Raw genomic sequence first — 13,693 nt, forward strand, 5'->3', positions numbered from 1 at the left:
AATCTTATTGACTAAAATGATATAGTACTGCTGGCTGGTGAAATAGGCTAGCTAGCAGTGGCTGCGTTGTTGACTTTGTTTGAAAGTGTAGCTGGCTAGGTAACCTCTAACTGGCTAGGTAACCTCGACAATTACTCTAGACTACACAATTATCTTGGATACAAAGACGGCTATGTAGCCAGCTAAGATCAAACAAATCAAACTGTTGTACTGTAATGAAATGAAATGTAATACTACCTGTAATACTACCTGTGGAGCAAAGCGGAATGCAACTACTCGCTCCAAACCAAACCGGAAGTGCGTATCGTAGAGGGAGAGGCAATAGAAGTGTTGTTTCTTGTATTATTGTCTTTTGTGTCTTTAGAGGACTGTATCAAGAATGGTCCACCACCCAAAGGACATACAGCCAACTTGACACAACTGTGGGAAGCATTGGAGTCAACATGGGCCAGCATTCGACACCTTGTAGTGTCCATGCCCCAGCGAATTGAGGCTGTTCTGAATGCAAAAGGAGGGGGGGGGGGGGGGGAATTAATGTTTTGTACAGTGTATTTTGGGTTACGTGAGATACCATGTAAGAGCCAGGCTGTCCAGCCTGTCTCCTATCTGGAGGCGTCAAGGAGAGTGGAATAAGGGGTTAACGTTGAAGAAACCATGGTAGTTGGGTAAGAGACCCCAGTAAATGTTACTCGCCGACAGGATCCTGACATGTCGCATGATAAAAAGGTGGACTTTGTATAATTTATTGCATTGGTTATAAACAAAGTGGAAATAGAAGGAAATAGGCATCGTTGTGAGGGATTTTACAGCACAGGCATTACAAGGAATTCTGTGGACGAATTTTCCGTCCTCACAGACCCCTGCGCCTGTATAGGGATGTGATTTGGACTATATCTGAAGGGTGGGGAATGAGTTTTTGGATTTATTTTGTTTTTGAATTGTATATGATGTTGGGTTTTTCCCATTTCTCGCAATGGGGTGGCCTCCCGTACAGTAGGTGGCGGCATGCACCTTTAACGTTTGTTTGCAGACCGCTATAATACCAGAGAACAAGAAGAAAAAGAAGGTTAGGTTTGCTCCTAGCGGAACTTGGCTAGGCGAAGCGAACGTATGTGCCTCGCACACTGCCTTAAAAGACATTCGCTTGAAAAGCTAGAAAAAAGCAGCAATGTTGCTGTTTGTCCCTCTTGATACGCTGTAGCAACAACAACAGCCACTTCCTCAAAATAGTCTGAATAAATCTAAGATAAATCAAGGCATTTGTAATACATTTGTACATTTTTGCAGAGGAGGGTTAGTCACGCAATTTAACATCTAACTAGTCTCTCGTTGAATGACAACAAGCACTTTATTGAAGAATCCTGTCCATAGTTCCCACTGCCACTAGGGGTAGTACTGTTCACTGACAAAGGGGCGTCAGTGAACAGGCACTGACAAATGGGCGTAGACTACGGCTACCGAACATTGACGTGCCCCAAGAAAACATTTAGTGTGCGCGAACAGACAAACAAACGCTGCCGAACACCAAAACGAACAAAACGTCACAAAATGTAGTCCTAATATATACGCAAACTGTTTTGACTGGGAAGCATGCGACAGGCTTTAGAGAGCACATTTCAGCGGTGCCAACACCAGGCTGACACGTAGCCCTGGGGTCAATCATGTAAACGTCAGCGGTAAGCCATCTATCTTGAGTGACCTCTCTGTACCTGTGTGGCACGCATATGGGCATGCCATTGAGTTGGACACTGACCAGCAAAGAAGCTTGGGTCAAGTGTCAAAGGGCAACTCTTAGGCTACTTCGTAGATCTAAGGATTTGTCGATGACATGCTCGGCTATAAACCTAAAGAGATTTCAGTGTCCGAGATGCATACACTGTAAGTATCATCCTAATTGTATGTATCATGTTAACCTTCCAAATTCCAAAACCCACGATGCCCTGTAATATCACCTATACAATGGCCTTTTCTCATTTGGGAAAAAGTCCGTTCTCCACCCTCTCTCCTCTGTCCTCTCTCATCCGTGACCTGAAAACCGTGCCAATTTGTTAGTGGGCAAATGGAAGTGTCCTCCCCTACCCGATAGCCACCTTTCATCGAGGATAGTCATGTGTACCTTTAGTCATGACACAGAGTAAAGTTCAAGGCCCTTAAATGGCCAAGCCACTTAAAACCCACTAAGTGACTTTCCTAAGCCCCTCTGAGGCTGAAGTCAGGATTAGATACAGTCGGACACATGAGGATGACTCAGGGTCTCGCATAGACATACAGTATATGGAATCTATGGACAAGGTATATGGAGCATATTCACAGATATCTGAGTGACAAATTGGAAATTGGGGTTTTATCCATAGTACGTCTCAGGTGGCCAGCTCAGGAACACTGACAGAGTGTGGGGGCCATGGACACCCCGCAAACCAAATAATGTTTTCTAGATGTTATTAGAGGTTATTCTGATGTTTCCTAATTGTTGTTTGAAGGTTACAGGTTGTGTTCTGGTGCGTCGCAGGTCTCTTACCTGGAAGTGGGGGGTGGTGAGTAGGTTCCTGAGCTCTACACCTTCCTCCTGGTGACTGGACTGTAGGATGCATTGCACCTTGAAAAAGATAGGGGGGAGAGTAGGGAGAGATCAGGAGGGAAGGAGGGGGGAGAGTAGGGAGAGATCAGGAGGGAAGGAAGGGGGAGAGTAGGGAGAGATCAGGAGGGAAGGAAGGGGGAGAGAGAACGGGGAGAGGGAAGAGGATGGAAAGAGAGAGAAAGGGGAGGGAATGACAGAAAGAGGGGGAGAGAGTCGGAGAGAGGAGGTGAAGGGATGGTAAGGAAGAGAGAGAGAGCAAGAGAAGGGGTCAGGTTATCGTGAGCTGTATAAGTACCACTAAGTAAGCAGCATTGGTCATCTGGAATCGTCATACAGTTCAAAGTGTGCATGAGTTAATAACATCACCAGCCAGGAACCAGTAGGGACATGGCCATCTTGAATACTCCTTGAGACTCTACGTGTGATTTAACATCGCAGTTGAATCATACAACTTCCTGAACACAAGTCATGGGTTGAAGAATCACCCCGTCCTCAATATAGCCAAGGCTTTAGTCATTACTCAGAAACGACTTCTTAGTATATTATTGTTAAAACCACTGATGGTTCATCCTGCTATGCTTGTCATCGTGTAGTGCATGCGTTATGACTGAGGGCTCATGATATCAGAGGTATTTTGTCCTCATATGAAGGCCATAACAGTAAATATGTTTGCCTCATAATTGATGTAGTCTCAGTCTGCAAATAATTTGTTCTTACGTGAAGGTCATGTCATACGCCATTCTGCTGTTTAACATAATCGATTGGATTCCTCCACACAGACACGCACGCACACACACACACAGACACACACAGACACACACACACACACACACACACACACACACACACACACACACACACACACACACACACACACACACACACACACACACACACACACACACACACACACACACACACACACACACACACACACACACACACACACAGACACAGACACAGACACAGACACAGACACAGACACAGACACAGACACAGACACACACAGACACAGAGAGAGAGTTGGCAGCTCTCCAATGAGTCACAGTGGGGTTTCACATTCCAGACAGGGAAGTCACACTAATATAACAGTCTCCATTCCAAATGGCACCCTATCCCCTAGTATACTACCTTTGACTAGGGCCCATAGGGCCCATAGGGCTCTGGTCAAAAGTTGTGCACTATATAGGGGATAGGTTGTCACTTGAGACGGACACTTATTCTGCTCACTGGCTGTTGCATTGGAAAATAAAGACACTGAATGAAGCTCTCAACATGTGAGGTCCAATAGAAGCATGAGAAGTTGGTTGTGCTGTCATCATGTTAGTGTTTCTATAGTATGTCTTTAACAACTCCATAGCACCCACAACTATCAACATCCACAAACTACTTCATCATAAAAAAAACTGCACATTTCAAAATGAGAATCCCAATCCTCTCTTTCTCTCCACCCTTGTATCCTCCCTCCTCCCCCTCTTCTCCGTCTCCCTAAATCCGGGTCCCTGGCTCTAGCTTAGCTCATCCATTCAACTAATCAAAGGTGTCGGTAACGAGGTGACGCACTTTCCCCTCTCCCCCTCCTCTCCCAGCCCTCCTCTCCTCCATCCCTCCAGCCCTCCTCTCCTCCATCCCTCCATTCCTCCTCTCCCAGCCGTCCTCTCATCCTCCCTCCAGCCCTACTCTCCACCCTCCTCTCCCAGCCTTCCTCTCCTCCACCCTCCCTCCCTCTCTTCCTCCAGCCCTCCTCTCCTCGCTCCCTCCAGCCCTCCTCTCCTCCCTCCCTCAAGCGCTCCTCTCCTCCCTCCCTCAAGCCCTCCTCTCCTCTCTCCCTCCAGCCCTCCTCTCCTCACTCCCTCCAGCCCTCCTCTCGTCCCTCCCTCCAGCCCTCCTGTCCTCCCTCCAGCCCTACTCTCCACCCTCCTCTCCCAGCCCTCCTCTCCTCCCTCAAGCCCTCCTCTCCTCCCTCCCTCCAGCCCTCCTCTCCTCCCTCCCTCCAGCCCTCCTCTCCTCCCTCCCTCCAGCCCTCCTCTCCTCCCTCCAGCCCTCCTCTCCTCGCTCCCTCCAGCCCTCCTCTCCTCCCTCCCTCCAGTCCTCCTCTCCTCCCTCCCTCCAGCCCTCCTCTCCTCGCTCCCTCCAGCCCTCCTCTCCTCCCTCCCTCCAGTCCTCCTCTCCTCCCTCCCTCCAGCCCTCCTCTCCTCGCTCCCTCCAGCCCTCCTCTCCTCCCTCCCTCCAGTCCTCCTCTCCTCCCTCCCTCCAGCCCTCCTCTCCTCGCTCCCTCCAGCCCATGCCCCTCTAGCCTGTAAGCCGCTGGAGTTTCTTTTTCTGGCCACGGCAGTTCAGATCCCCAGCCACTTCCTGCCAGGCCCAGGGGCAGCAGGGAGATTACCTCGCCCTGAAGGCCAATCAGGAAGTCCCACGGCAACAGCCACTTAGTTTAGACACAGTTCACCGGCTCAAACTATTACCACATTGCTAAGTATCTCCTGGCGCAAATGTATACATCTATTTACTGTACGCACAGAGATGGTGTGTGTGTGTGAGAGAGATCATCATCGCACTGATCGAGGCCCTCAACTGTAGCTTACGACCTCTTTCTTAATGTCACACAGTTCTCTTCAAACTAACCCTACCAGCCTAAAGCAGTCTCTTTGTCAGTTATCCTATTGCTTTTTAACATTTATTTCACCTTTATTTAACCAGGTAGGCTAGTTGAGAACAAGTTCTCATTTACAACTGCGACCTGGCCAAGAATAAAGCAAAGCAGTTCGACAAATACAACAACACAGAGTTACACATGGAATAAACAAACATACAGTCAATAATACAGTAGAAAAAGTCTATATACAGTGTGTGCAAATGAGGTAAGATAAGGGAGTTAAGGCAATAAATAGGCCATGGTGGCGAAGTAATTACAATATACCAATTAAACACTGGAGTGATTGATGTGCAGAAGATGAATGTGCAAGTAGAGATACTGGGGTGCAAAGGAGCAAGATAAATAAATAAATACAGTATGGGGATGAGGTAGTTGGATGGGCTATTTACAGATGGGCTATGTACAGGTGCAGTGATCTGTGAGCTGCTCTGACAGCTGGTGCTTAAAGCTAGTGAGGGAGATATGAGTCTCCAGCTTCAGTGATTTTTGCAGTTCGTTCCAGTCATTGGCAGCAGAGAACTGGAAGTAAAGGCGGCCAAAGGAGGAATTGGCTTTGGGGGTGACTAGTGCTGGAGCTCGTGCTACGGGTGGGTGCTGCTATGGTGACCAGTGAGCTGAGATAAGGCGGGGCTTTGACTAGCAGAGACTTGTAGATGACCTGGAGCCAGTGGGTTTGGCGACAAGTATGAAGCGAGGGCCAGCCAACGAGAGTGTACAGGTCGCAATGGTGGGTAGTATATGGGGCTTTGGTGACAAAACGGGTGGCACTGTGATAGACTGCATCCAATTTGTTGAGTAGAGTGTTGGAGGCTATTTTGTAAATGACATCGCCGAAGTCGAGGATCGGTAGGATGGTCAGTTTTACGAGGGTATGTTTGGCAGCATGAGTGAAGATGCTTTGTTGCGAAATAGGAACCCGATTCTAGATTTAATTTTGGATTGGAGATGCTTAATGTGAGTCTGGAAGGAGAGTTTACAGTCTAACCATACACCTAGGTATTTGTAATTGTCCACATATTCTAAGTCAGAACCGTCCGACTAGTGATGCTGGACGGGTGGGCAGGTGCGGGCAGCGATCGGTTGAAGAGCATGCATTTAGTTTTACTTGCATTTAAGAGCAGTTGGAGGCAACGGAAGGAGAGTTGTATGGCATTGAAGCTCGTCTGGAGGTTTGTTAACAGTGTCCAAAGAAGGGGCAGAAGTATATAGAATGGTGTCGTCTGCGTAGAGGTGGATCAGAAAATCACCAGCAGCAAGAGCGACATCATTGATGTATACAGAGAAGAGAGTCGGCCCGAGAATTGAACCATGTGGCACCCCCATAGAGACTGACAGATGTCCAGACATCAGGCCCTCCGATTTGCCACACTGAATTCTATCAGAGAAGTAGTTGGTGAACCAGGCGAGGCAGTCATTTGAGAAACCCAAGCTATTGAGTCTGCCGATAGGAATGTGGTGATTGACAGAGTCGAAAGCCTTGGCCAGGTCGATGAATACGGCTGCACAGTAATGTCTCTTATCGATGGCGGTTATAATATCGTTTAGGACCTTGAGCGGGGCTGAGCGTGAGCGTGATTGTAACTGTTTGACAGCCAGCTTTCCTATAGAAATCAAGACCTGGGTCCAAATAGTATTTGTTTTCATTCAAACTCTTAAGTGTGTTATTGAGCCTGCCGCGGAGTGCCAAATGGGAGAAGTTTGCTTTTGGGACTATTCCATTGATTCCAATGCGCCAGGCAAGCTCCATCAAGCGCAGCTAAATGATTTGGAAGAAAAGTTAATACTATTCGAAAGCTGATCAATATTGACCAGCGTGTGTTAAATTCCATCATGTCATATTAGTTCTTGACATCAATCCCGAGAACTTGTATATTGTGGGAGGATCCCATCAAATATATTACAGTGTAGCTAGATCAACTCCTTCTCTCAAGACTGCAGCATGACTGGCTATATGGCAGACTGCGTGGATTTATAAACCCAGTGAATGATGTTATTGCATGGAATGTGTGGTAAGGTCCAGTGGAGCCATACACCCGTCTTCAGATAGCTCAGGGTGCATGTCCACGTCTGAGTTCATGTTGCATCTGTCATCTTGGCACAGTGAGTAGCACCACTCCCAGCAGGGAAATGTCGTGAGGTGTTCAATGGTGACGTCACGGAGGCAAGAAACGACAAGTGAGAGGTGGAATTCAGGATTGTGGCTAGATAGAATAAAGCTATGGTCCAGAAGTCGCATGTTCGAGTTGCGTCGGGGACAACTGTAGCGTTTAAGCTAACCCTAACCTTAACCGAACTATCCTAACCTGCGACATTATCTTAACCTGCTGCGTTAGTTCTCCTTACCTGCTACTTAAAGTCACTTCAGTCTGTAGCTGCACTCCATCCAGCCAAAACCCTAATCCAGTTCCAACACACTAAGGTCAGTGCCAAGGATATTTTCGTCCTTGGCCCCATTTACCCTCCTTTCTTTAAGTTTCTCTGTCAGCATCCTCTCATCCTTATGTCCTTCCATCCACCTCTCTTCACTTCTCTTCCCTACCTTGCTGTACCGTTCTTCCTTTCCATATTCTTATCTCCATCTGTTCATCCCCAAAATCCTCTTCTCCCTTCTCCCAACACTTCTCCACCTTCTGCCTAACACCATCCCTTCGTTCTCCTCTTATCTCCCCCCTACCTCCTGACCGATACATTGGTGAAAAAAAGATCCATTCAATTTCTAGATCCATCAAGATCACTAGTCTGCTGTAGTTTATTTTCTACTTCACTCTACCTCCTGATAAAGGCTGCGGGCCTGGGCGGTGAGGGGCAAGGGCTGGCTGCCACGCGGCTGCATCTGCTGGGCCACGGCGCTGTGGATGGCGAAGGCGCTCTGGAAGTCCTCCTTGTGCAGCAGGCCCAGCACCAGAGCCACGTCGGCCTGCGACTGGGCATCCACCAGGCAGCTCTGCACCCGCCGCAGGGCCTCCAGCAGGTCCTCCAGCTCTGGGGAGGGTAGAGGGAGGGGGAGCGACAAAGAGGTTGGTTAGGTTCAATTGCCTCATTTCCAGGAACACTCGATCTCCATGCGAGCCCTTGCTTACTAGTGCCATAGAGAGAGGCTTAAAACCGAGAGACTCAACATACATTTACTTCCTGTAACGCCCGTGACCCTAAAGATTCAGACCACCGTCAATGGGAAGGTTTTTTTCTGAAGGTAATCGCATGTCTGTTTCAAACCTCTCTGGCGCTAGAAGGCACTGGCTTGCATGGAAACAGTGTGGTTATGTAAAAACCATGCTACTAATTGGATATTGTCATGCCAAAGTCGGTTTAGGTGCCAAACCCTGCTTCGGTTGCGCAACCGTGGGGTTCTGCACTTCCCAGACAGGATTTGGCATGTGCATCAAGTTTGGCATGAGGGTACCACCTACACATAGCAACTCTGAGGAGCACAGAGACACAGCACCAGGGGAAAGGGAGGGTAAAACCTTTCTTACACAGCCCAATCTATTGTTATGAACCAGAAGCTGGTCTGTTTAAGTGACCAGGTGTATTGATTACTGATTACGACCTGATTAATGTTATCAAGATAGTGATCTCATCAGGGGGTATACCTGAGATAAGAAGAAGTAGGGAGGGTGCACAGTATGTACGTGTGTGTGTGTGTGTGTGTGTGTGGGCCATTTGGTAACTTGATGTAGTCATTGAGTGCTAGGAATATGGGACCAAATGCTCAACTTTTTACTACTTTAATACACATATAAGTGAATGTGTCTGAATTACTTATGACACCTTCAAACGGGGGACTAGATACATAAAGTGCTTTCATTTCTAAACGGTAAAACATATGTATGAAAATACTCTCTCACATTCTGTACTGTCACCTCAAATTATAATTTAAACAAAATCTCACATCCAAAATGCTGGCGTGGAAAACCAAATAAAACATTTTAGCTTCGCTGTCCAAATAAGTAGGGGAGTGTATGCCCATGCTGTGTGTGTGTGTGTTTTTTGAAAGGGCTGTGCAGATATAAGATTATATTTTATTAATGGCCTATATATTTTAGGCACTTGAGGCAGACTTGAGTTTTATGCTCACAAGAGTCTGCTAAAACTGGTCAGCAGCAACAACATTTTCTACAGCCTACTGTCTCCTCTAAATCTAGCCAACTGGCACAAAAGCTAATACTCTGAAAAAAAATTATTTAAATTAACTCGTTTTCACGTCACAAATCATATTAAGATCGCCTATGCAGGAATGAGAACACCTCCGACAAAAAAACGAAGTGTTTTAACTCCAAATGAATCCAGAGGTGAGGGGGAGTGAGTGACTTTAATGTGACTAAATGGAGAGAGCCTCTGCATTGACATTCACTTCTGATCCCCCATTCGACACCGATACCCCTCGCTCAGCCCCCTCCCTAAAACACTGACTGTTTGTTTCACAGAATTGTCACGAAAGTTCCCAACTCTCCTATTCTTCTTCTCACAGAGCTACCCCTCGCCTCCACCTCCCCCACTTCCTCCCTTCAGTCCCACATGACCCTACTCACCCACAACCGTGTCCTTGCCAAGCGGGGGGCTCCCATCCTTGGTCTCCTTGCCCGCCTTAGGCGCTTCGAACATAGGGTTGTCGATACCCGTCTTGGCTGGGTTCTGGGCAAGCTTCTTGAGCCTGAGCGAGGCGTTGAGATCGATCTCATGCTTCCCTTTGTTGGTGTCCTCCTCCCTCTTCCTCCTCAGCTCTTCCTGGTACCGCTGGATCCTCTCCATCTGGGCGCTGCACCGGGAACTCTGCACAACGCTGCTCCCAGTCCCCACCACCTTGTCCCCAGGGGGGCAGTCCACAGCCCTCTCCCTCTGCTGCAGCTTGACTCCACTCCCAGGACCCTCTGTGCCACTCACAGGCCCCATTGGGTCCTCTATTACATATCCGGGTCCTCCGTTCATGTGGGAGGTGATCATCCCAGCTCCGGGAGTCTGACCCTGGCCTGGCCCTGGCCTACACCCCTGTGTGATGATAGCTCAATGTCCACTATGAAGGCCTGAGGCTAGGACTCCTCACTGCAGCAGGGGCCATAGCACTTCAGTTGGGAACGGCTCTTATCTGTCTTCAGTGGGGCAGCAGGTCCTGAAACAGATAATCAGGATAGAGCAGCAAGGTTACCACTGTTTTAGTCTTGTGAGCCATATGCGACAATAATAGCCAACCTGGTTGCTTCACCCTGATCTTTGTTAATCACCTACCTTACTACAAGAACAACCATTTTCTCCTTCCTCCTCCCAGGTTTCCAATCACAGGAAGAGCTAATCTTACTCCTAACATGGCAACCTCCCTGGCCTGCCCTCACTTTGCCTGCTGCAATCCCTTGAGTCCAGCAGGTTCATCCACCCTTGTCTGTCACTCTGTCCCCACCTGTCCTAGCCTGAGTATCTCTCCTTCTGAGTATCTATTCTTCGTTTAATACCCGCTTAGCACTTAACTCTTTGCTCTCTGGGTCCTTCAGGCTGATCTTATCCATCTACAGCCATAAAAGGGATACAAAATGAGACAATAAGTATAGGATATTGCACTCAACCAGTACTGTTCTACTACGGGTATACAACCAACCTGATCTGCTATTGCTGCTGTGGATTACAATCTATTTTAAGGATGTTACCCAGTATTAATCTGGATTAGCCAACTATATGATTGTATGACTATTAGATGTTCACTCTCTTGGGAAATAGACAACTGAACTTCAAGTTCTTTTTACAGGGCCAAATGTGAGTATTTTTTTATTTTCTTCAGAAAGAGATGAGAATGGATGAGGAGAAAGCGCTTTGTGTGTGAGGGACGGAAGTACAGTATTTCAGGATGTAGTAGAATGGAGAAGCAGAAAGCTAGGACCATTACTCAGGTAGTGTTTGGGGCACTTCACTATAAAAATCAGCTGGCTCTCAAAATGTCCACCCAGTCAAGACCCAGTTAGACCTGATGCTGTGGGAAACTGGAGAAAACCTCATGAAAATGACGCAAACAATGTAATTGTCTCGAACTAACATGACAAAAAGGAAACCCAGTGAAAGGGAATAACAGGAAATAACAAGAGAACGTCATCAATGTAATAACGAAAGATTATCTTGGACATTTTCTCTGCATTTTCTTGGACAGAAACCTGGGAGGATCCTGTCAGAGATGCAGCCACCCACAACACGTCCCACATGGTAAACCTCCCTATCCCCCTCACCAGCTAATCATGTCTGGCAGGTCTACTCTCATTTAGCCCCGTTTAGAGCGCGGTGAGGCTGACAAACAGTACAGACAGTCACAGTCAGCCACCAAGGCCATCTGTTCCTCTGTTCCTCTCCTGTGGGGTTGGTTAAGCCTTGGGAAAAGGGATCTGCTAGTTTACTATACTCCTCCAGGCTTCATCTCTGTCAGCAGCGTGAGACTGAGGAGAGATCTGGTTTACTACAATCCTCCAGGCTTCATCTCTGTCAGCAGCGTGAGACTGAGGAGAGATCTGGTTTACTACAATCCTCCAGGCTTCATCTCTGTCAGCAGCGTGAGACTGAGGAGAGATCTGGTTTACTATACTCCTCCAGGCTTCATCTCTGTCAGCAGCGTGAGACTGAGGAGAGATCTGGTTTACTACACTCCTCCAGGCTTCATCTCTGTCAGCAGCGTGAGACTGAGGAGAGATCTGGTTTACTATACTCCTCCAGGCTTCATCTCTGTCAGCAGCGTGAGACTGAGGAGAGATCTGGGAGCTGGCATTGGTTCTGATGAGATGACTGTATGTAAATTCAACTATGAATGTACACACACACACTTTTTAGTGGTAACTTTATCCAAATTTAGGCCTAAGTAGGATTATCTTCACTTGTATAATTTAGAAGTGTATAAAATCAATTCACTAACTGTAAGCTTTACAGTAGACAGTAGGGCTCAAGGGTCATCTAGCTTTAACTACACTAGATCATAGCTAATTGATTCATTGAGGAGGACATTGATAAGAGGTGCCCCTCTGGGTAAACAGGTACAAATTGGTGGCTAATTAAATACTGTTCCTTACAGCTGGTGGCTAGACTACTTGTCAGAGTGACTGCTTGTGTATCAAAATGGCACCCTTTTCCCTATATAGTGAACTACCTTTGACCAGCATTATGGACTCTGGTCAAAAGCAGTGCACAAATAGGGAATAGGGTGCCATTTGGGATGCAGCACTGTCTATAGCCCTATTTATCCCTGGTGCTAACATGGGTCCGTTGTTCTGATCTTGTCCACATTCTGATTGTGCCCAGATTACCAGAAATGTGTCTACACATGGTATTAAAATGTGTCTGTTATCCATCCACTGTGTCTGCATTGTGAACAGATTTCCTGGTCCCTTCCTTTATGCCAATTATTTCACAGCTATTCTTTCTAAATAATATTTATTTATTTATGTATTGTAAGACATAATGGTGCTTGCTACCTGTCAGTGATTTTAGAGGGAGGAATAATGATGATTTAGCACTGTTTATTCCTGTGTTTATACCTGTGTTCTAACATGCAGCCTTTGTCCTGATCTTGTCCACATTTTGATTGTGCCCACATTTTTGACAAGTGTAAAAGATTAAAAGATGCTTTGTGATCAGATCTTAAAAGTGTAAACAGACAAGATCAGGACGAAGGACACACGTTAACAGCAGGTATAAACAGGTTTTTTTGTCCAGATCTGTCTACACTTGTAAGATATCCAGACACAATGCGTGTCTGACTTCCTCTGGAGGTGGGCAGGATGATCTGATCATAATCAGATCACAATGTGTGTTTTGATTGTCTAAACCGGTCCAAAAACGTGGGCTTCTGTTCACAGGACTATGCCCGGGAGTCTATTGTACAACTCTGTTTTAAATGTCTTTTAAATGCCAGGTGGACTCATAAGTCAAAAGGGTTCCAAAATAGGAAAGGTTTTTACATTTGGTCTGGACAATGTAGATCTGTACAAATGTATAGAAGCAGGACAGGGCAGCCATGCTTGCTTAAAAGTAAGTTATTGTTAGACCTACTTAGATTAGGTAGCTTAGAGGTTTGTTTCACTGCTGGCAACAGCAAAACCTATTAAATGTCTAGTAGTGGGTCTAATACTGGGAGCACGCAGTTATTGTTTCATAATGGCACTACATAGCTGTTACATAGTAACACCGTTAATGCAACAATTATAGCATTACATTTGGAGTGCCGATCTGTCATGTACCGTTTTAATTGTGATAAACAGCCACTTAAATTGTGAAATACAGCAACATTTTACACAAGTTAAATTGATGCATTTGTAGGCTTGTTGTTTGTGATTTTCTGTACTGAATAGTTGGAAAACCGTTGGGTGGCCAACATTCCACACCATACAGTCATTGCATTCTACACGCACACTCAAAAGTGCGCTGATCCTGTTGGTGAAGTTGGTATTCAATGAATGTTTCTAGAGTAGTCAATCGATCGGACTCAACTCTCA

General features: G+C 46.6%; 1 protein-coding gene across 2 annotated transcripts in view; it reads right to left on the reverse strand.

The window, feature by feature from the left end:
- Positions 1 to 13,693, reverse strand: part of LOC139556495 (protein PALS1-like) — a 30,425-nt gene that overhangs the window by 16,440 nt on the left and 292 nt on the right. For both annotated transcript variants that reach the window (XR_011671132.1, XM_071370519.1), the window contains exons 2-4: positions 9,767 to 10,344; positions 8,005 to 8,216; positions 2,519 to 2,596 (exon numbers count right to left, since the gene is read on the reverse strand). Coding sequence is in view for 1 of the 2 variants with exons in the window: in XM_071370519.1 (XP_071226620.1) it covers positions 2,519 to 2,596; positions 8,005 to 8,216; positions 9,767 to 10,178 (702 nt within the window). In the remaining variant the exon portion in view is untranslated. The remainder of the gene's footprint in view (positions 1 to 2,518; positions 2,597 to 8,004; positions 8,217 to 9,766; positions 10,345 to 13,693) is intronic.

The sequence above is a fragment of the Salvelinus alpinus genome, chromosome 27, assembly GCF_045679555.1.
Source record: "Salvelinus alpinus chromosome 27, SLU_Salpinus.1, whole genome shotgun sequence".
In the NCBI taxonomy this organism is placed as follows: Eukaryota; Metazoa; Chordata; class Actinopteri; order Salmoniformes; family Salmonidae; genus Salvelinus; species Salvelinus alpinus.